The 21432-nt window shown below is 39.1% G+C and overlaps 1 protein-coding gene across 1 annotated transcript in view; it reads right to left on the bottom strand.

Annotated features, from left to right (window-relative positions):
- Window positions 1-13561: 13561 nt before the first annotated feature.
- DCK (deoxycytidine kinase) overlaps window positions 13562-21432 on the bottom strand; it is a 62024-nt gene continuing 54153 nt past the window's right edge. Inside the window, exon 7 of the mRNA XM_081232615.1 lies at window positions 13562-14452. Within this exon, the coding sequence (XP_081088741.1) occupies window positions 14396-14452 (57 nt within the window). The 3' untranslated portion in view covers window positions 13562-14395. The remainder of the gene's footprint in view (window positions 14453-21432) is intronic.

Here is a 21432-nt window from a genome sequence, read left to right as displayed (position 1 = left end):
AGTAAATACTCAGGGTTAAATATTAAATGAAAGTATAGCTGATTCACTTTGTTATAAAGCAGAAACTAACACACCATTGTAAAGCAATTCTACTCCAATAAAGATGTTAAAAAAAAAGACTTCTAATAAAAGCTTTGTCCTGCCCTACAACCACTTAGCCTCCCAACCCTTCTTCCTATAATCATATTTAAATAATTCAGTAATTATATAAAAATCTTTAGAAAACTTGCTATTTTTTCATTTAACATTTTTAGTCATGACATTTTTGCTTTATGCTATGAGAAATGAAGATTTATCTGTTTGTTCCACTGCCAACCTAGTTTTCCGCAATTCACCCAACAGCACTATATCTGGTGGTGTGTTGGAAACTTCTTGTACCAGATTGCAAGAGCCCATTGTTTTAGGAACATTGCAAGCCAACTGTTAAACATAGCCATTATTAAAAATTAAATTACACAGGGCTTCCCGGGTGGCGCAGTGGTTAGAAATCTGCCTGCCAATGCGGGGAACACAGGTTCGAGCCCTGGTCCGGGAAGATCACACAAGCCGCAGAGCAACTGGGCCCGCATGCCACAACTATTCAGCTCGCAGGCCACAACTACTGAAGCCCGCACTCCTAGAGCCTGAGCTCCGCAACAAGAGAAGCCACCACAGTGAGAAGCCCACACACTGCAAGAAGAGTAGCCCCCGCTCGCCGCAACTAGAGAAGGCCCGTGCGCAGCAACGAGGCCCCAGTGCAGCCAAAAATAAATAAATAAATAAATAAATTTAAAATAATTAAATTACACAAACTTATAGTTAAACTAATTACATTAAAAACAAAGGCAATGAACACTCAAAACTTACACTTCCTAATTATGTTACTACCTTTTACTATTATCTATGTTACTGGGGTTATTTACACTTATTGTATCTGTATGGTAGAAATACTATATAATGGCATGCTACTACACATATCTTCCCAACTCTGTGTTTAGTGAGGTCACAGTAGTAGCTTGACACTGATCATAGTGGAAGTATTTCACCACATAAATCAGTAAATGCCACAACTCCAGGTTTGATTTATTGACTTGATGATTGTCTATACTTGTTTAGAGACAAGAAAATAATGGAGAAAAATTTTAATAATTTAGATAAAATGGGGACTTCCCTGGAGGTCCAGTGGTTAAGACTTCACCTTCCGATGCAGGGGGTGTGGGTTCGATTCCTGGTTGGGGAGCTAAGATCCCATAAGCCTTGTGGCCAAAAACCAGAACTTAAAACAGAAGCAATATTGTAACAAATTCAATAAAGACTTTAAAAAAAAAGGTCCACATCAAAAAATAAATAAAATAATAATTTAGATAAAATGTAAATGTGTGTTATGTTTGTATCCATTGCATCATGAATAGATTAAAAAATGAGGGAATATTTTTCCATTATTCAAAAAATATTATACATTTCAGCAAAGAGGTTGCTCATGTCACTGGTAAATGAGTGAAGTTCTGACATGTTTTTATTGTTTCACTTCTTCCTTTTTTTTTTTTTTTTTTTGCGGTACTAGGGCCTCTCACTGTTGTGGCCTCTCCCATTGTGGAGCACAGGCTCCGGACGCGCAGGCTCAGCGGCCATGGCTCACGGGCCCAGCCGCTCCGCAGCATGTGGGATCTTCCCGGACTGGGGCATGAACCTGTGTCCCCTGCATTGGCAAGCGGACTCTCAACCACTGCGCCACCAGGGAAGCCCTTCTTTCTTTTTTTTTTTTCTTTCTTTCTTATTTTTTAAGGGAAAAGAAAATTCAACTAACATTCATATCAAAAGTATGTTCCTTTGTCAATTGCAACCATAGGTCCACAATGGTTCAAGAATTCAGCAAAAATCAACAAAACATGTGAGAATCAATTGCTTTATGGAATTTACAAAATACGGTTTTGTATATTTTATTATTAAGTGTATATTGTGGGCTATGTATCCTTTATATAAGTAAAATTTATAATAAATGTATGTATATAAATATGTCCATTTTTGAGAGCTATTTGTTAAACATTCACTAGCATATTACTGGTTACATAATGATTTTTATTAAGTTAATAAACAATATTTGCATAATGTGATAGTATAAATATTCACTAAAGTGCTAAATATGTTTTCTTTCTTGGATAAATGTTTTTCCTGAAGTTTCTGTCTTTCTTTTTTCCTTGCAGAATTTTTATTATAGTAATTCTCCACTTTTATTTTTGAAAGCTCTATCATGTTAGGAATACTATGGAGTCTTTTACAGGTATGGGGAGAAATAACTCCCTGCTAGAGCCCTCTGGCATTTCACTGCAATTTGACTATTTTCTAGGCCTATGGGACAGGAGTTATCCTGGGACATTATTGACTCTTTTTCCCTAGCATATTGCAATGTAACATTTAACAATGTAGCAATGTGTCTTGACATGGGTCTTTTGCATGTATTTTATAAGGCATTCAATGTGCCCTTTAGATCCAGAAACCTGCTCACTTCAGCTCTCATATTACATATTTGATAAATTCTTCCTCTCTGTTTCCTCTGTTATCTCTTCCTAGACCACCGATTACTTTATTGCTCCTTTAAGTCTCTTCTTCCCTATTTTCCATATCTTTGACTTTTTGTTATACCATCTGAGAGATTCTCTTTTGTTGATATTTTTTCAGCCATTATATTTTTGCTTTTCAAAAGGCTTTTATTGTTCTCTTTTATCTTTTTATTTCACCCCTTTCTTGTTTTATGAAAGTAGTATCTTTCTTTTCTCTATAAGGTATTCTTTTTTTTTTTTCTCTTTTGAGGTTCTCTGCACTGCTGCTGTTTTCTCTGGCTTTATGTTATTTATTTGTTTACCTCTGTCTCTTCTATCACACAGTAGAGTTTCTACAATTCTTTGCTGTTCCATGGTTGCCATTCATACTGACATGAGGCACAAACACATCAAAAAATGGTTGGGAATTTGGTGTATGTTAACAGTGTTTTAATCAATGGATTTCACTTTGTGATAGGTATGTCCAAGGAGATGTCCAAGGGAATCATCTGGGGGAAATTTCAAGGCCAGCATGTAGAAGTCTATGACAGTTGAATTTCTTCAGAAATTAAACTTCCTATGGGGCAAAGTGCAACTGCTGTCAGTGTTACGCTATCAATCTCTTTTAGGCCCTGCATCTCACCTCCACAGTCCTCTTTGTCTGTCATCTCTAAATCTAAAGGCTCTGTGAAGTTCTGTGGAGGCAAATCAAATTTCTATGATTCTATGCCCTCTTTTGAAAACACTCAGTGTAAAATTCCACCTCTTAGCTATACTGGTTATTTCTATTCTATCTACATTTATTTCTTTATTTGTTTGTTTGTTTATGGCTGTGTTGGGTCTTCATTGCTGCGCACGGGCTTTCTCTAGTTGCAGCAAGCGGGGGCTGCTCTTCATTGAGATGTGCAGGCTTCTCACTGCAGTGGCTTCTCTTGTGTGCAGCACTGGCTCTAGGAGTGCAGGCTTCAGTAGTTGCAGCACATGGGCTCAGTAGTTGTGGCTTTCAGGCTCTAGAGCACAGGCTCAGTAGTTGTGGCACATGGGCTTAGTTGCTCTGCGGCATGTGGGATCTTCCCGGACCAGGGTTCCAACCCGTGTCCCTTGCATTGGCAGGCAGATTCTTAACCACTGCTCCACCAGGGAAGTCCCTCCATCTACTTTCTGATTCCAGAATTACACTGAAATCTTCCTGGTTTCCAATAATGGCAGAAAGGGCTTCCCTGGTGGCGCAGTGTTTGAGAGTCCGCCTGCCGATGCAGGGGACACGGGTTCATGCCCCGGTCCAGGAAGATCCCATATGCCGCGGAGCGGCTGGGCCTGTGAGCCGTGGCTGCTGAGCCTGTGCGTCCGGAGCCTGTGCTCCGCAACGGGAGAGGCCACAACAGTGAGAGGCCCGCGTACCGCAAAAAAAAAATAAAATAAAAAAATAATGGCAGAAAATGTTTTCAGGCCACCCTTCCACTGAAAATGACTAAAATTGCCAGTTCAAATATTTGTTCAATCTTCTTTAGAGAAGCAAAGAAATCACAAGTTATTATGCAATTTTGAGGCCAAAATTGAAAGGAACGCAGAGACTAGAGAGATAAGCCAGCACAGAAGCAGAATTGCCCTGATGGCATTGACAACCAAAGGGGATAAAATCAAGGCCCAGGGCCCACACACTGTGGAGATTCTAGTAAAAGAAGCTCTCCTCCGTAAACCAGGGCTCCAAAGGACTACAACTTCAGAAAATAGTAAAGCGTTATCAGCTGGGTGGGTCAAGGAACCCTGAGCCAGTATTTGCTGCTGCCTGACAGAAACAATGCAAAACCTCTCTGGAGGTGGCAAACAGGATAAGTAAAAAGAAATTCAAATCGACACACGTCATAGTGAAAGAACAGAACCTCAAAGATAATAATAAATTTAAAAATCATAAAAGAATCCAGGGATAAGAAGTAGATTAAAATGAGCAATAGGCTGACAGTTGACTTCTCAACAGCAACATTGGAAGCCAGGAGATAGTGGAGTAATATCTTTAATGTGCTAAAGGCAAATATTTGCCAACTGGAATTCTACAACTAGAAATTGTTCAAGAATAAAGGCATAATAAGGATATTTTCAGAAGAGCAAAAACAGAGACACTTCGCCACAGATAGATCTTCAATAAAGGAAATTCTAAAGGGTGCATTTGGGCACAAGGAAAATACTCTTAGAATGCTCAAGACAAAAGAAATGAAGAGCAAGGTAAAGTGGTAAGTATGTAGATAAATCTAAATAAACATTATCTATATAGTACAATAATAGTAATATCCTTGTGTTAATCAATTCATGACAACAGTACCATGTAAGACAGAAGCAAGGTATGTGAGGGGAAGGTGTGTCCTAAGGACCTTGTATTGTCCAAGAAAAGGATAAAGGTTTTGGTTAACTTTAGACTCTGATGAATTAAATATTCATGTTGTAATTTCTAGGAAAACCACAAAAGGAATAGAAATAGAGCATAGGATTTCCAGATGCAATTAAGGTAGAAATCAATAACAAAGGATAACTAGAAAATATGTTTAAAAGTTAAGAAATAAACCTCCAAATTTTGCACTGGTCAAAGAAGAAGTCATACTGAAAACGAAATTATTTTAAACTACAATATAGTGCTACATCAGAACCCTTTCATCTTGGAAGGGCTAGCTGTTCACCCACAGAAGGGTAGATCGCTAAGTCAGACTAATTTTGTGGGAATTCTCCCGCTAGAGGATGGCCTCTATCCCATTCTCTTTGACATTACTGGTATAAAGAGTTTTTATTGTTTACTTTCATTTTAGAGAAGTCTCTAGAGGAAAAGGAGATGAATACATGTTTCAATCAGCCACTTGTAGCCTAAATTCCATTATGTCATTTAAGCAGCTATAAGAAATAACACAATATGATGTACTATTTCTTCCATTTTCCCTCTCTTTAAGCTTTCAAAATTTTGCCATTTAAACAAACAGTCCCTATCTACATTTTTATTTTCAAGTACAGGACAGATTCATTCACCAGCTATCTATATTTCTGAGAATTTTCACTATTTTGAAAGACTTTCTAAGGATAAAATTCCACTTATGTCCATCAAAGGAATATATTTATACTTAAAACATTTTTACAAGCACCCTTAATGCACTTTCAAAAAATTCTTCTTCACATTAACTCAGGTAATAAAACCAGCTTTCTTACAATGAAAACCAGCTGGTGTCTGCCTCCTGATTTTTTTTTTTCTCTTTTATCCAGTTGAAGTGAAGGAATATTTATGGTGGGTTAGAGAAGAGATGCACAGAAAATGGTCACAAAATACTATGTACATACAGAATGGGTGTATGTCTTGACCCATTCTGTGTTAAAGGTAGGAAATTTTGAGCCAGGTATATTATCTGAAAAAGAAAATCAGCTTAACAATAATAACAAAAGCAGACAAAAACAATCTCCAACTGGATGTAGTCTCAAGCATGTTGACAAACCACAGAAACTAAAGACTACATTTTGCTTTCCTGGATATGTATGAGTTAATCTGCACACCAAATAAAGGCCTATTTTGGTCTATTAACAAAGTGTGGGTTAAATACTCTTCAAATGGAAAATTATTATCCACATGAGAAAATAATATTTCATTCATATCTTTAAAAGTATTTCAGAGAAAAATTTAATTTCCAGAAGCAGGCAACCTGCTAAATAATAATTTATAGGAGTTTGCTCACCTTACATAACAGCACTCTATTTTCAGCAAGTACACAGTTCACTGAATTTTCATTCATTTGAAAAAAAAATCTGTATTAATAACACAATTTGCAGTAATAAAATACAACTGTAAAGAGAAAGCAGGCCATACTCCAAACCTCCCCACTTTGAAAAAATGTAGTAGAAGATTAGAATCAGACTAATTGTATATAGTGAAGAAACAAGAGGTCAAATTCTGCATCAACATATTTCAAGCTAGCAGTATGTCTTGCTGTTCTTATCGCTACCTCTATCCTAGACACCAATTTCAGTCTTTTTATATTTTGGTTGTTTTTTTTAAATTAAACACATGGATTCAGTCTACTAATAAAGTATGCCTATTAGCTACTTTGTTTTTAGAAAGATATTCTCCATAAAAAGAAAAGGAAAAAACTTTTAAAAGACCTCTAAAAGCTAATAGGACATATACTTTTAATTATACACTAAAATGTTTAACAGGTTTAATTTTTCAGGAGTGGTACCATGTCTCTTTAGATGCCAATCCAACAATTTCTCTTTGTACAAAGGATGCCTGCCTATCCACCACTAACCCAGTGAATCTCACTCCATAAATTAGGAGACATTGTTACTTTACTGCAGTTATCTGTAGAATCTAGTGGTTCTCCATTAATGTACTAGGTCCCTGAAATTAAAGATAGAAAGGGAACGGAGTCCAGTTGAAAGTGTAAAGGGAGGGCTTCCCTGGTGGCTCAGGGGTTAAGAATCTGTCTGCCAATGCAGGGGACACGGGATCGAGCCCTGGACTGGGAAGCTCCCACATGCTGCAAAGCAACTAAGCACGTGCACCACAACTACTGAGCTTGCGCTCTAGAGCCTGCGTGCCACAACTACTGAAGCCCGAGAGCCTAGAGCCTGTACTCCGCAACAAGAGAAGCCACCGCAATGAAAAGCGCGCACACTGCAACGAAGAGCAGACCCCACTCACTGCAACTAGAGAAAGGCGGCTCACAGCAACGAAGACCCAATGCAGCCAAAAATAAATAAATAAATAAATTTATTAAAAAAGAAAGAAAGAAAGTGTAAAGGGAAGCTGGGCACAATCTAATTTAATTATCAAGGTTGGAATTATTCCAGGACTCCATCTGCCATAAGGAAAGTACCCTGGGATCTTTAATGACCACACGTGGTCAGGATTCCAGTTTTACATCTCATCCAATTAATTGCCAAGCACATCTTCTGCTATACCATTAGGTGACAGGACTGGGGAATCCACTCTGCTAATTAAGAACTTCGGGCCTTGTGTTAGTTTCCCAGAGGACTTTTCAGGGTCCCTGGGTATGCATACATGGCCACATAAAGGTACACTTAATAAGAGATACTTCTATCATAGATCGTGAACAGGAGAGACTTCAGACAGTTCTTCTCCACCTTATTAGGATTGGGTAATCTCTACAGCACAAGTCAGACTAGAAAATGCTGGACTCTTGGGCAGTTCTCAAGAGCCAACCCCTACTCCATCTCTTTTTTATGGTCAAGGGTAGAATGTACAAATTGCCTTGCATAGTCCTACATGCCCTCTGGAGGAATTCACCCTCACTCTTTGCAGCAGGTCTCATTTCAAGACCTTAATATACTCTTAATGAGGGTAAAAATCCTCATTTTCTCATATTCTTACATTAAAATGTAACTCTATCTTCCTCAATTTCCCTGTCTTTGAAGGAAGCATAATGTTACCTGCCATCTCAACAAAGTGAAGTCTGAAGAATATTCTTCCCAAAGTGAAAAATAGGAAAACCTCTTCAAATAGCCTAGCTCAGTGGTTCCAGACATCATTCCATTGACCAATGGCATCTGAATCACTTTTGAAATTTGCTAAAAACAGAGATTCCCAGGTCCCACTACAGAGCTACTGAATCAGAATGACCAAGAATGGAAGCCAAGTATTTGAGTTTTCAACAAGCTGGTGAGATCAATCTGCTTGTTTGAAAACCACTGGGCTCTGACTTCCTTTGGAGGGAAAATAACAAAGGCCCATTGTGTGATTTTGAAAAGAAAACCTTCTTCATCCATCACACACAGTACACACAATATCTTTCTCCCTTTTCTGTGCTTATTTTCTTTCTTTCGTGCCCCTTGCGTTGCTTCTGTTTTAGATCCCATCATCTCAGTTATCAAGCTTAATTTCTTTCTTCCCAGGAAGCACTGTATAAAATTACTTTGGGATCTTATTAAAGTTGATGCTAATTAACCCAACCATATTTATTTTCACACTCAGATAATATGAGTAATCCATGAGAGACACTGAACTTTAGACACGAGGGAAGTTAAAATGCCTATGACACAAATAGAGGCATTAGAAAAAGATTATTGGACAATTTAAAACTAACTGAATGCTACTTTTTCCTGTTACTGTAGCTGAGGTTCCAACATAATCGTTTGTTTTTAATTAGTGGGAAAAGAGATGTTTGAAGACATTGCAGAAAACTCGTATCATGGCAGCCAGAGTGGAACAAAGACAGCAAAAACTTTCTAACGCAGTCGAGAATTTTATTCATCTGTAAAATGAGATGGTTTGTAGTGCAGGATCTCTTAACTCCCTTCTCACTCTAAACTGCCAGCAGTCCATGAATGTTCATAATCATTGAACAAAATCCTCAGCAACTTAGCAAGAACATGAACATGTAAAATTATCAAAGTCACCTGTTACTCTTAGACCTGGAAGAAAGAGGTGGCCTTAATAAAGGAATCCAAGAAATACTTCTAGGACAAATAGGGTGGCCTATTGCCCAGGTTTGCTCAGTACTGAGGGATTAACCAGGACATAGGATTTTAGTGCTAAAACCTGGACATTTGTAGCCAACCATGATAGTTGGTCATCCTAAAGCCAAAGGTTGAGTTCATGAGCTATAAATGAAAAATTTTACCTTGTAAATGTAATTAAGCTTTTGACACACTGAGAGGTGAAGATGGAGCTCCCCAGATTTTAGACAGGTGGCTGGGATATGATAAGTTATTTCTAATCTTCTGAGGTATCCTAACCATGATTAAAATAAAAATAGCATTTGAGCATAAAAGGACCAAAGGTATGATCTGAATAAAAAGCAACAGAGCACTTGACACGGAATGTAAACAATACCTTTATCAGAGAGGGATCTGGGGATTGTATTGTACATAGCACTGATTTATACATGGCACTTCAAACTGAAGAGGCCATCAGGAAGTGAATTATTTAAAAAGAATCTAGTGCCTCCCAAACAGTTACAAAAACCTACAAATAAAACAGCAGCTGACTTCTCACAGGGGTAAACATGGATATGCTTAGCAACTGAACCTATTTACCTGACTCCCCAGTGTGTATTTCTGACCCTCAGATATGCCTGCTCCATGGATTTAGGCAAGAATGAGGATCCATCCAGAGAACTTATAAAGAGATGGATTCATAACATTAAGGAATTATTTCATTTTGTGTTAGAGTTGATACAATAGACACCATGAGGTTAAAAATGTATGTTTGGGGAGAAAGGATCCTGGGAAGATGGTAGAATAGGAAGTGCCAGGAATCTGTCTTCCCACAGACAACAATCACACTAGCAGGATCTGTCTGATGTAACTATTTTGGGAACTCTGGAGTCTATTGAAGGCTTGTAACTTTCAGGGGAAGACTTGGGCAGTAAATTGCAGTTGATTTCAGTCAGTTTCAGCTCTTACCACAGGAAATGAAAGACAAAAGAACTACAAGGTATGCAGAAAACAAATAACAGATTGACAGAAGTTCTTCCTTATCAGTAATTACTTTAAATGGATTAAATTCTCCCATCAAAAGACAGAGATTGGCAGTAAGGAAAAAAATACCATGATCCAACTATATGCTGAATATAAAGACTCACTTTATATTCAAAGACACTAATAGATGGAAAGTGAAAGGATGGAAAAAGATATTCCATGTAAATAGTAACCAAAAGAGAGCAGGATATTGCTATATTAATATCAGACAAAATAGAGTTTAAATCAAAATAGGTTTCTAATGGGTATGGAGCTTCAGTTTTGCAAGATGAAGAGAGTTCTGGAAATGGATGGTGGTGATGGTTGCACAACAGTATGAAGGTACTTAATATCACTGACCTGTACACTTAAAAATGCTTAAGATGGTAAATTTTATGCTATGTGTATTTTACCAGAATAAAAAAACAATTTTAAGAAAAAAAAATTGTTTGTATTTATACAATCTCCTAATTCAGAAAAGGACTCAGCTTTTTAGGAGGTGGTAATCATGTTTGCAGAGACAATAAGATAACCTCCATTATGATTTATTAAAACACGGTAAAGAAAAGATCTAATAGTAATAGCTTGTCCATATAACCAATGAGCTAGCTTTTTTCAACCCATTTTTTGACTGACTTCTCGGCTACATTTAACACAGCTATCACTTCCTCCTTTTATATGAACAAAATATCAAACTTCTAAGTATAAAAGTTTCTAAATCTAACTGTGTAATAGTGTCCTGACAAGCCCTATTGGAGCCTGAGGCAAAAGGCGAGGTCAGTAATTCTGACCTCGCCTTTATTTAAAAGTTTGATGTTTTAATCATCATGGACTTTTTGCATTAACTTGGTTTTTTTTCAAACACTGCATTAAAATATTATTTATCATAATTACTGGGGTTTTGGGCACCCCCCTTAAATTTTGTGTCCTGAGGTGAGTCCCAGCCCTGAAAGGACTCTTCCTGTCACTTCTGTGATATCACAGTTTGCTAGTTTTCCCCTCTCTTTCTGGCCTCTCCTTCTCAATCTTTTTTGCAGTTCCTCTGTCCGTCATCTAAATGCCAATGTTCTTCAGGATTCTCACTAAGTCTTCTCTCCTTTCTCTATACATATAGTCTGGATTATCTCAGTTACTTCCACGTTCTACTGATTCTTAAACTGTTTCCCCTTTGCTTTACCCTCAGCCATACTAGCAGCCACACTATATGGATAATTTAACCCTAATCTAAGCCCAATCCTCTGCGTTTTGGATCAGTTTCTGTTCCTGTGATGCATTTCTGGAGACGTACTTCCCACTCCCAATGATGTACTTTCTCTTGCCATTAAATCTTTGTGCTCACCAAAAACCCTCTCCCCACCTCCCTCATGCCCGCCTCATACCCTAGGGTACAGGAAGGGAGAGAAAGAAACAGAAACCCTCCAGCCCTCCATTTTATCCTTTCCTCCACTTCAACCTCCAATTGCTCAGCTCTGCCAAAATATCTCTCAACTTCACAACTTCATACACACTGTCTTCTCTATTCTGGCATATTTCCTTACTTGCTAGCAAACTCTTACTTATCCTTCAGGTTTCAGCCCACATAGCCCTTCCAGAGAGACCTTCTCTGCCCTCTAGATTAGATTAGGTTCCCCTGCTATGTGTGCCTGTAGGGCTCTGTACCTTCTCTTTCATATTTCTTATGTTTTATTGTAACTACTTGTCCCATTTCCTGTCTCCCCCACTAGACCATAAACTCCATGAAGGCGGAAGCCATGTCCATCTTGTTCATTATTATACACCCAGCTTTAACACACTGCTCAGGATTTATCAGCCACTCAGTAAGTAATTATGTAAGGAAAAGAGGGTAGTCAGAGAGAATCAAACACCATCTAAGCAGAACCAGTGCAATCAACGAGCAGTAGAGCAAATGAGCAAAAGGCAGCAGATGCAAAGATCACAAAATCCAGCCACTATTAGGAAGCAGCTAAGTAGAAGCTCCCAGTTTTTTCTAATCCTGTACACATCTTTTCTGCTAAATAACCTGGACTCCTTGCCCTAGTACTATCTGTATAATAGGCACAGCACAATCCATTCGTTGGCTTGGCTGACCTGGGGCCTCTGAAATCTTGGCAGACATCTGCAGGGCCATCTGGCCTTTAGCATCCCTCCTGAAACTCATTTCTGCTCTTCTGTGATCAAATGCTCTGCCCATTGATCTTTTCCAGGATGTACGGTTTTACTTGCTGTTTGCTGACTATTGCATCTCACCAAAGACTAGTACAGAATGGCTTCACACAGCAGTACGGAAGAGATTCAAGCTGGCCAGGTCGCAAAAGCTCACTGTGAAGCTTAGAATCCCTTCTTAACAAAGTTAGGTTTATAATGTTCTTCCAAAAAGATTATGCTGCTCAAACAGGAAGCTCATATTATACAGTGTGTGACTAACACATATGGTTTTACTGGTCAACAATTTGAAACAAGTTCAATTCCATAGACTAAAAAAACACAAACCCTCAATTGTTTAACTTTTAGCCTGTTCATTGAAAACTAATGGGGTATATATAAAACAAAAGTCAATAGAGTCAAGCTAAGAAATGTAGAACTTGGCTCTGGGGGACTTCACTGAAGACTGCAGAAGAAAGAGACTTTTCTCATCCCAGGAGAATGAAGACTGTCACATGAGCTGGACATAAGCACAAAACATCCAGCTTCCTGTAATCCTCAAAAAAGTGCAAAATAAATAAATAAATAAATAACAAAAAACACAGAAGAGAGAACTTCATTAACTTCACTGTGTGTGGTTAATACTCCCTATTAGCATGTGAGGATTTGTCAGAAGACACTCAGAGCTTCCCCGACGACACATAAGGGCTAAGACTCACACAGCTAATAAACCTCTCTAACTAGTTAGCATCATCTATAAAAATACTGCAGCCTTAAATATTATAAAATGGTAGAGCTGAATGTGAATCTCACTGAAAGCATTTTTTCTATATCATAATAAGCACGAGCCCTATTCATAATGTGATGCCAAAAACAGACAGACACTGCTTAATGTTTGGGAAAAGATCTTATATGTGCCACTCCACTGCAGAGGCTCTGCATAGTAAATATGAGTACATTTCTGATCCATTTTTCCTGGGGTCTTTCCCTCTGAACATCAATATGTAAGCCACAGGAGCTTCAAAGCAGGCAGGAGGAGACATCCTGATAACACAAGACTTGATACTCTGACTGCTCCCCAAACTGCAAAGGATAAAACTCCCTTGCAGCAGAGTCCTGCATTTTATTACTATGTGCCCCACTCCTGGCTTTCCTTGCAATGCCATATCCTCATATTCTCCTTCCAATTAGAAATTCATAAGGGAAATCTGTGTACCAAAAGGTATAATCTGGGATACATGTTAGATCTTTTCCCCCGCAGAGGACAGAGTTACCAGTCCCTTGAGATTTTTTTTTTCAAGTCTAGCTGACATTTTGGTGCCAACAACAACTGCTGGTTAAATCAGCTAATCAGCCAAGATGAGGCTTTTTGTTCTCCTGCTTTTGTGACTTCTTTGTTTTATTTTTATTTTTGAACATTTAAAGTTGTCAACAGGACTTCCTTAGTGGCACAGTGGTTAAGAATCTGCCTACCAATGCAGGGCACACAGGTTCGACCCCTGGTCCGGGAAGATCCCATGTGCCACGGAGCAACTAAGCCCATGCGCCGCAACTGCCGAGCCCACATGCCCCAACTACTGAAGCCTGCGCACCCTAGGGCCTGCATGCTGCAACTACTGAGCCCGCGTGCTGCAACTACTGAAGCCCACATGCCTAGAGCCCGTGCTCTGCAACAAGAGAAGTCACCGCAATGAGAAGCCCGCTCACCGCAATGAAGAGTAGCCTCCGCTCGCCACAACTAGAGAAAGCCCATGCACAGCAGAAGACCCAACACAGCCAAAAAATAAAAATAAAAAATAAATTTGCCAACAATTCCAAATGGTGTCTCATTATTTCTTTCCAATTTGTTTCCATGTGAAGATAAAAACTATTGTATCCAGACCAAATTATAATAGGATGCATAAGTGACCCACCATAAGTCATACAGATAGATCACCTCCTACAATGGTTTGAAAAGGAATTTTTTTACATCAAGTCACAAAAGGGAAAAATGCAACTCCATACTCCTTTATTACCTATAGTCATCATCAACAACAAGAGCAAAGATTTTTTGAGTACCCCCCAGTATCACAAGAGGAACTCCCGGAGTTTAAATTAGTAAAGCTAGACCTATGCAGTTTATCAATTCAGAACAAGGTCAGACATTTGCTTACAGAAACAAAAAGGTTTTCCTCTTCCTAGCCATTTATGATTTAAATCTTTTTTTTTTTTTAAGTAAAGACAGGAAAGAGGTTAAAATGCAAAGCTGGTTTTTTTCCATACATAACTTTCTGACTTACAATAGGTCAAGCATCGGTGCTCAGGTTTACAGCCAGGAGAGGATATGAAACAGGTATGGGTATCTGTAAAAAGAAAAGTAACAATTATTTGATGAATCTTAAATGATATAAATTTTTCATTGAGAGTATGATACCTCATGATACCTAAATCCATATAAGAATCTCTTCATTTCTTCTCTTCTTGCACCCCTTTCAGGTTCTATTTTTAGCATTCTATTTTTAGATTTCTGCACTCATTGCTGAGGTAATATGATGTGCAAATTTCCATTAACTGGCAAAATACTGAAAAATCAAAAGATTTCTTCCTAGAAAATATATAGGAAATTTGCCTCAGCAAATCTCTGCAAGAACTTCTATAAGGCTATCCACTCCTAATCTCTTACTGAGATTTGAAACACATAAATACAAATATTTCTAAATGTTTGTCAAAATGAAAAAGTCCCTATAAGAAAACATGGGAAAATAGAATCCTATTGAAATATAGAAAAATAGAAATCTATTGGAATTCATCAACCATAAGGATTTGGATTCTGTTAAAAACAACAACAACAACTCATACTTAAAATAAGTTTTGGCGTAGAATTTGTGGCCAGATTTACCTTACTTAACCAGCAGACTTCTGGTTCTTGTTTATATGTTTACGTGATCTTGTATCTTGTCCCTTAATGAAAAATTATCTTTATATTGTCTTACTGAGTAGTTCTACATATAGTCCACATAGGGTTCTCAAAGATTTTATAGTTATTGTATAAGCGCAATAAATTTTTTTCATGTTATTTTAGTTGTTATTACAAACACTATCATATTTGGGAGAGGAAAGTCTGCATAATGTACACAGTTTTGGAAAATGGGTGCAAAACTAGTGTAGAAGCCAGGTCCTGACAGAGACATGCAGTATTTCCCAAAGCCCATAACTGTTTATTTTCTGTCCCTGTGAAAGAAATGAAATTTTCAGAATGCCCATAGAATAAAAAGAATACGAATTCAGACTGTGAAAGGACCATGACCTATTGCTGATTACTTGAGAGTCTGGGACTTAACCAACACACCCACCCTCAGCTCATCCTCAGGATTAGCGCATCACCATTTAAAATACTTCCACGATGAACAGTCTTCTGTGTGAATTTTCCTTGTGTTCAAGTATTTGGCATTACTTTCTTCTGTGTCTCTGACTATAATCATCACAGTCACTGTTTTGTCTTACTAGAGCCACTTGAAATAACCAATCTCTGAGTAACCCCTACTAATTATTTGAGACTTGGGAAGAAAAAGCCATTCTCAAGAGGTTCCCATTCTACCTTTAGCCTTCGCATTTTTCCCAGAAAAGAATAAACTATGTCCCTTTCAATAGCATCTGTGTGTGTTTGGCCGAATAATGCCTCAAGGAGCAGTGATACAGCACAGGAGTTAAGAGAATGAAGCCAGAGCCACTGAAATCCCTCAAGCCACAAAGTATTCTCCCTGAACTTGATGGCCTGTCACTATCTTTCTCTGCATATATACATGTTTATTTTCCAATAAAAATTTTCATTTAGAGGTAGGTTTAAAGAGAGAGTTGAATAGGTTCATGGAAGCCTCAGATAAGTTAAAACATACATACGAGAAAACCACTTTAAATTATATATAATGTAGTGGACTTATTGAAGTTACTTTTATAGAATATATTTCAACACAATCTTTCCTAAAAAGGATTTTGAACTGTTTTAATTAATATAGAATTGAATTCTGTATTAATAGGATTCATATAGAATTGTCAGCACATCAAAAAGCCCATCTTGCCTTTAAAGCATGTTAGAGAATTTTCCATATAAGCTTAAGGTTATAAGAGCTTTATACCAACTCCCTCCCCAGTCCTCCTTGAACACACATAAATACACACACACACACACACACAGCTCCAGGGAAGAGGCAGAGCTAGATCCCCATATAGACTCCACTGCCAAAATCGAGGTTTCTGCATTCAAGTAAGCTAATACCCATTACTCATAACAAAGATGAACAGAATACTTACTCTGAGCCAGGCACTGCACTACAGCCTTATATGAATTCTTTCATTTAATGCTCAAAACAACTCTATAAGCTATTCATGATTTGAGGCTTAGAGAGTTTTTGTAGGTTTAGAGAGAATTGCCAAGTTCACATGGCCAAGGAAGAGTGCAGCTAGAATTCAAACTTAGGCTGTCTTACTCCAGAGCCCCATGCTTTTGCTGTCCCAGTCACAGCATTTTTAGCAACCTCCTATAAACCCATGGAGCACCTTTAAGTCACCATTTCAGAGCTTAAAACTTTGTACTCCTTTCTTGTCCTTAAGTTGCCATGTTTTTTAGTTCAAGTGTCAATTTACTTCCTTCAACACTGGAGCCAAGTAAGCCAAGAAGGCTTCTAGAATTGAGCCAATGATTAGAATCAGGAAGTAATAATGAAATTTTTAGGCTGTAATAAGGCAACAGTTGGAAGCGTGGGAAAGAAGGGAGCTTCTTTTTCAAAGTAGCTAATTGTCTTATCAACTGAGAAATGGATATATCCAGTTTGGTATATTCTGAAATAGTAGTTAAAACAAAGGAATTATATCTAATGTAGCAACATGGAGAAAATCTGGAAAAACTTAAGCTTGAATGAAGAAGTCAAGTTGGAATATGTTATGTACTGAATAATATTATACCTTTAATTCTTAAACCCATAAAATTACATTATATATTGATATGGACACACACATGTAAACAAAATACAAAAAAACACTGATGGGAAGGGGAAAAAAGTCTACCTTGGGAATGGTTACTTCTGGGGAACTTAGGGAGTTACCAGCTAGAGAGTAAATAGAGGACTTTGACTATATCTGTAATGTTGTATTTATTTCAAAATGTCTGAGATAAAGTTGGCAAAATGTAAATATTTGTTAAATGTAAGAGGTGATTACATGGTATCTGTTATATTCGTTTCTATAAATTCCTGAATATGTGAGAGTTTGTTGTTTCAACATAATGTTCTGAATGTTTGAAATAGTTTATCATTTCAACTGCACAACTGAGGTGGGAAAAGTTATGAGAAATAGATAATTATGTATTGTGAGATGGGAAATGTATTGATATATAATTCACGCTCTCTTCTGAGGAAAGAGAAGGAAGGCCATGGAAAAGAGACTGACCAGCCACTGTTGAATGCAAGGAGCATGGAGCAGTTTGGTGGCCATCTGAGCACACAGTCTGGGGAGGGGGAAGACGTCAAAGTAGTGGTTAGATAGAACACGGGAGGAGAAAGGGGGATGAGAGAATATAGTGTTCTGTTGTGGGTGTGGCGGGGGAAGTCATATGTAAATGAAATGTTTGAAACCTGAACTATAACTGACTGCAAATGCAGAGTCGTGGCTGGGCTGGAGCTGAGACTCAGACACACCCAAGTTAGGGAGAATAAGAGGACACCCAGCACCCTTTTTCCCTCCTGCAGACACAGAATTTATTGAAATAAACTGGATTATTTGACACTGTGGATCCGCCTGGGAAAATAATTAAATCCTGACCCCAGTTAGGTTTCACACATACACAACTATGTCTGTTTAATTGAGGGAAACTCAAGTAAAATCAGAAATAACAAGAGACAACAGAAAACTTACCAAAGGGAGCTAAGTGTCTGGTGCAGTAAATTCAGCAAAAGAACCCAGTGGAGAGCAGAGAATTTAGCAGCTCGGAGCAAAACCCAAGAGGAAACAGGCATTCCAGCAGCATATTCGAGCCCTGTACCTATGAATTAACAGCTGTCTCACAACTTAGAAACTTTGGGGCACAAGCCTTTGTACCATTCCCAAAACTAAAGAAAGAAACACTCTATTTTTCATTCTCAAAAACAAAATTGGTGAAACTATTAGCAAAGATCCCAAATGAGAAGGTGTTGGTGGCAGCAAAGTCCCAGCTTACCAGGCTCAAAGGCAGCTGCAACATCAGAGTTCCATCCAGATTACTTCCAGGTGGAAGTTCCGGCTGCAGCAGGAGCAATGCAGTTCAACTCAAAAGACAGCACTATTTATCTAACTCATTGTGTTTTAAGTCTCACCAAGCCTGTTCTAGAACTCTTTGTCTTCACCGTGAACAGAGCAAGGAAGCATTCTTTCTCTGACTTTGCAAAAGCTCCATTGGCTGAGGTGCCTGAGACAAGGGCCACACCAAGGCAGTGATGGCAGCATTGTGGCAGCCTGGCACCAACAAGGCGGCCCTTCCCAATGAGGCGGCCCTTCGCTGGGATCTGCAGCTAGACTGCAGTAGCAACGGCAGAGTTCCAGTTTTTGCAGCTGTGGCAATTCAGTTTATGAAGTCCCAGCAGTGAGCTCTAGCCCGGACTCAGCATGGATAAAGGAAAAGCATCTTGTGGGGGAGTTTCCACAAATAAATGGAGGAGGGGGACTCCACACAAAGCATAATGGGTAGGTGAGGTGTAGAGGAATTGAGATGTGAATGTTTTTGTGCTCCTAAGGTGGGAAAGGCTGAGATGTTCAAGTTACCTTAACTTGCTGCTTGAAAGACGGAACGTTTATGAAGGTCTTTGTGCTTCAGAGGGAAAAAACCATAATAAAATAAAACAAAACACAAGTTTGAATTAGATCATTCTTTGCAATGTTTTTGCATCCCTCTAAGATATGAAATCTTCTAAGAGGATTTTTTTGGTTAAGCAAACAAGGAATGGGAAGGGGGGAGGAAAAGAAAGAAGAAACTGCAAATGATCAAATATATCCAATTACAATATGTTATGATGACAATCTCTTCAATTGTAAACAATGAGAAACATGTAATACTTGAGCCTGTTTTAAATGAAACTTGGTGCAACAGCTAGAATTTTAGCCTGAAGCCTGATGGTATACGGGGAGAGGTGACAGCACCCCTGCAGCAGGGATGACAGAAGACAGGAATCCGGGTGAAATGAGGAGGGGCTGAGCCATAACAGTGACCACAGAGCTGGCTCCAAAGATAAAAAGCCCCCCAACTCACCCCCAAACATTTAAAAGCCCGTAACACAAGCCATCCTCAAATTACAAAGCATTTAAATATACGAAGAAAGGAAAAATGATGGAAGTGAGAAAGGCAGGAGAAGTAGAAACACCAGAGGTAATTCTGATGCAGTGTTGAGGACTGTCCAGAAACATGGGTGGAAAGGGAAGCTAGTCATCCTCTTAAATGTGTCCTACGTGGAGAAGCATTTTAGCCAATTGGTTTGTTGAAAGTGCAGGTACCCTTACTCACCCAGCACTTTGCCCATATCAGGAATCATGCTGGCTTCCCTGGGAGATCTCCCTCTGGATTAAGCGGTTCCCTCAGTTGCTGTCTGAGAAGGTGGCAAAGGGAGAGTGCACACTGACCCTAGCGGGCCCAGCCCAGCCTCTTAAGAGGGCAGACGGGACACATGTGAGCCGTCTCTACCTTCCTGAGTCTTGCACAGGTATAAATACACAAGCGTCACAGCAAAGGATCACATGGGGACCAGAAGAGGCGCACGCATGCTGAACTCCTGCTGTCAAGGTAACAACTACCTTCAATTCCTGGCAACGGGATCCTTCCGGATCCGCTGTCAGAGAAACTAAGGGATTAGCCAGACTTCTCCCTCTAGGGAGGTCACTGCCCTCCAGAGGGCAGATCAATGTATTAACTCCCCCAGAGGAGACTGTCAGCATTGCTCAGCTGTGGGGGACACAGCCCATAGCCCTTACACTTCACACCTTCTTACTGCTTCCAATACAGACTTAGTACCCACAGAGGAGTCTATCTCCAGATAGTGATATACGATGGCTTGTTGGCATCCTGGTCTCTGTGGAAAATGGTCCATCATCAAATCACAGCAATTCCTTTTGGTGAAATTCAAATCTTATCATAATGGGACTTGAGGATTTGGTGATACCTGGAGATCATTCTGGCTACAGAATCTTTAAAGAAATAGCATGCCTGAAATTCAAAGCACAAAAGGACATACCACTTCTACAGCCATAGGTGTTTTAACACATTGCATATGTGCACATGCTTCCCCTGTCTTGACCAAATAATAGGTTTGGAATAGGAATGCATAGCAATTATAAGACCGCAAAGCCCCCTCCTCTCCCCAGGAGGTGTCTCGAGAGCAATAATATCAGAATTCTCTCAGCAACGAACAACTGACACCACTTTCCTGCAATCCTGGCTCCCTGAGATGACTGCCAAGGCCTCTGAGAGTTTTACCTCTGCCATAGAAGCACCCTAAAGCTGACAAAGAACAAACATTACGTCACTATTCCACCAAAGTAGAGAATAGCTCTTCATGACTTCGTTCTTAAATTATTGTACGGATCCCAAAACAGCAATGCTTTGTTCCTCCAATGTTCCCAAGATTTTCATGAAAAAATCTCTTTGACATTTTACTCGCAGCCCCCCCCCAGCACTCAGACAGGGATCCGTGGGAAATGGACAGAGTATGAGCTTAATGAAGAATCCTCAACGTGCCCCCAAATTATCCCACCCCCACCAACCCTAGGCTGCCGCCAGCCCTTATTCCTTTAGGATGATTTATTGCCGAGCAGGCTGCTCAGGCCACTTTGTAGATAGACTCCTAGAGACCTTGCAAATTTAAGGAAGCCTGAGACAGAGACCTCCCAGAATGATCAAACCTGGGATAAACACAGTTAAGGTGACTTTATTTATGACCATGTACATCATTCTCTCAAGGAAAATGACTTCCTCACAATGGAAGACAAAACTATCGTTAAACAAGAGAGAAGGGCTTCAACTAAGCAAGAGCAAAGATTCTGCACATGTCCATATTTACACACCCGAGAGAGGAATGGAGTGTACTGAAGAAAATCAGAGTCAGAAAGCTCATAGCTTGAAAAATTCTTCCTTTGGGTGACCTCTCTAACCAAGGATCAAGGCTCTTCTATTGTCAGACACATAGAATCAAGGAGATGTCTGGCAACTATCTCTCTTAATCACAATTTCCTCAACTGTGAATATCAAGGGACGTTAACTTTTGAGAATCTGAGAGCTACAGATCTTCCCCCTAGAAAAACAAATACAAACACTTCTATACAAAAT

The sequence above is a fragment of the Mesoplodon bidens genome (genome assembly GCF_964165515.1).
Source record: "Mesoplodon bidens genome assembly, chromosome: 1".
NCBI classification, from domain to species: domain Eukaryota; kingdom Metazoa; phylum Chordata; class Mammalia; order Artiodactyla; family Ziphiidae; genus Mesoplodon; species Mesoplodon bidens.
The sequence above is the reverse complement of the archived record's forward strand: the minus strand, read 5'-3'. Positions and strand labels throughout refer to the sequence as shown.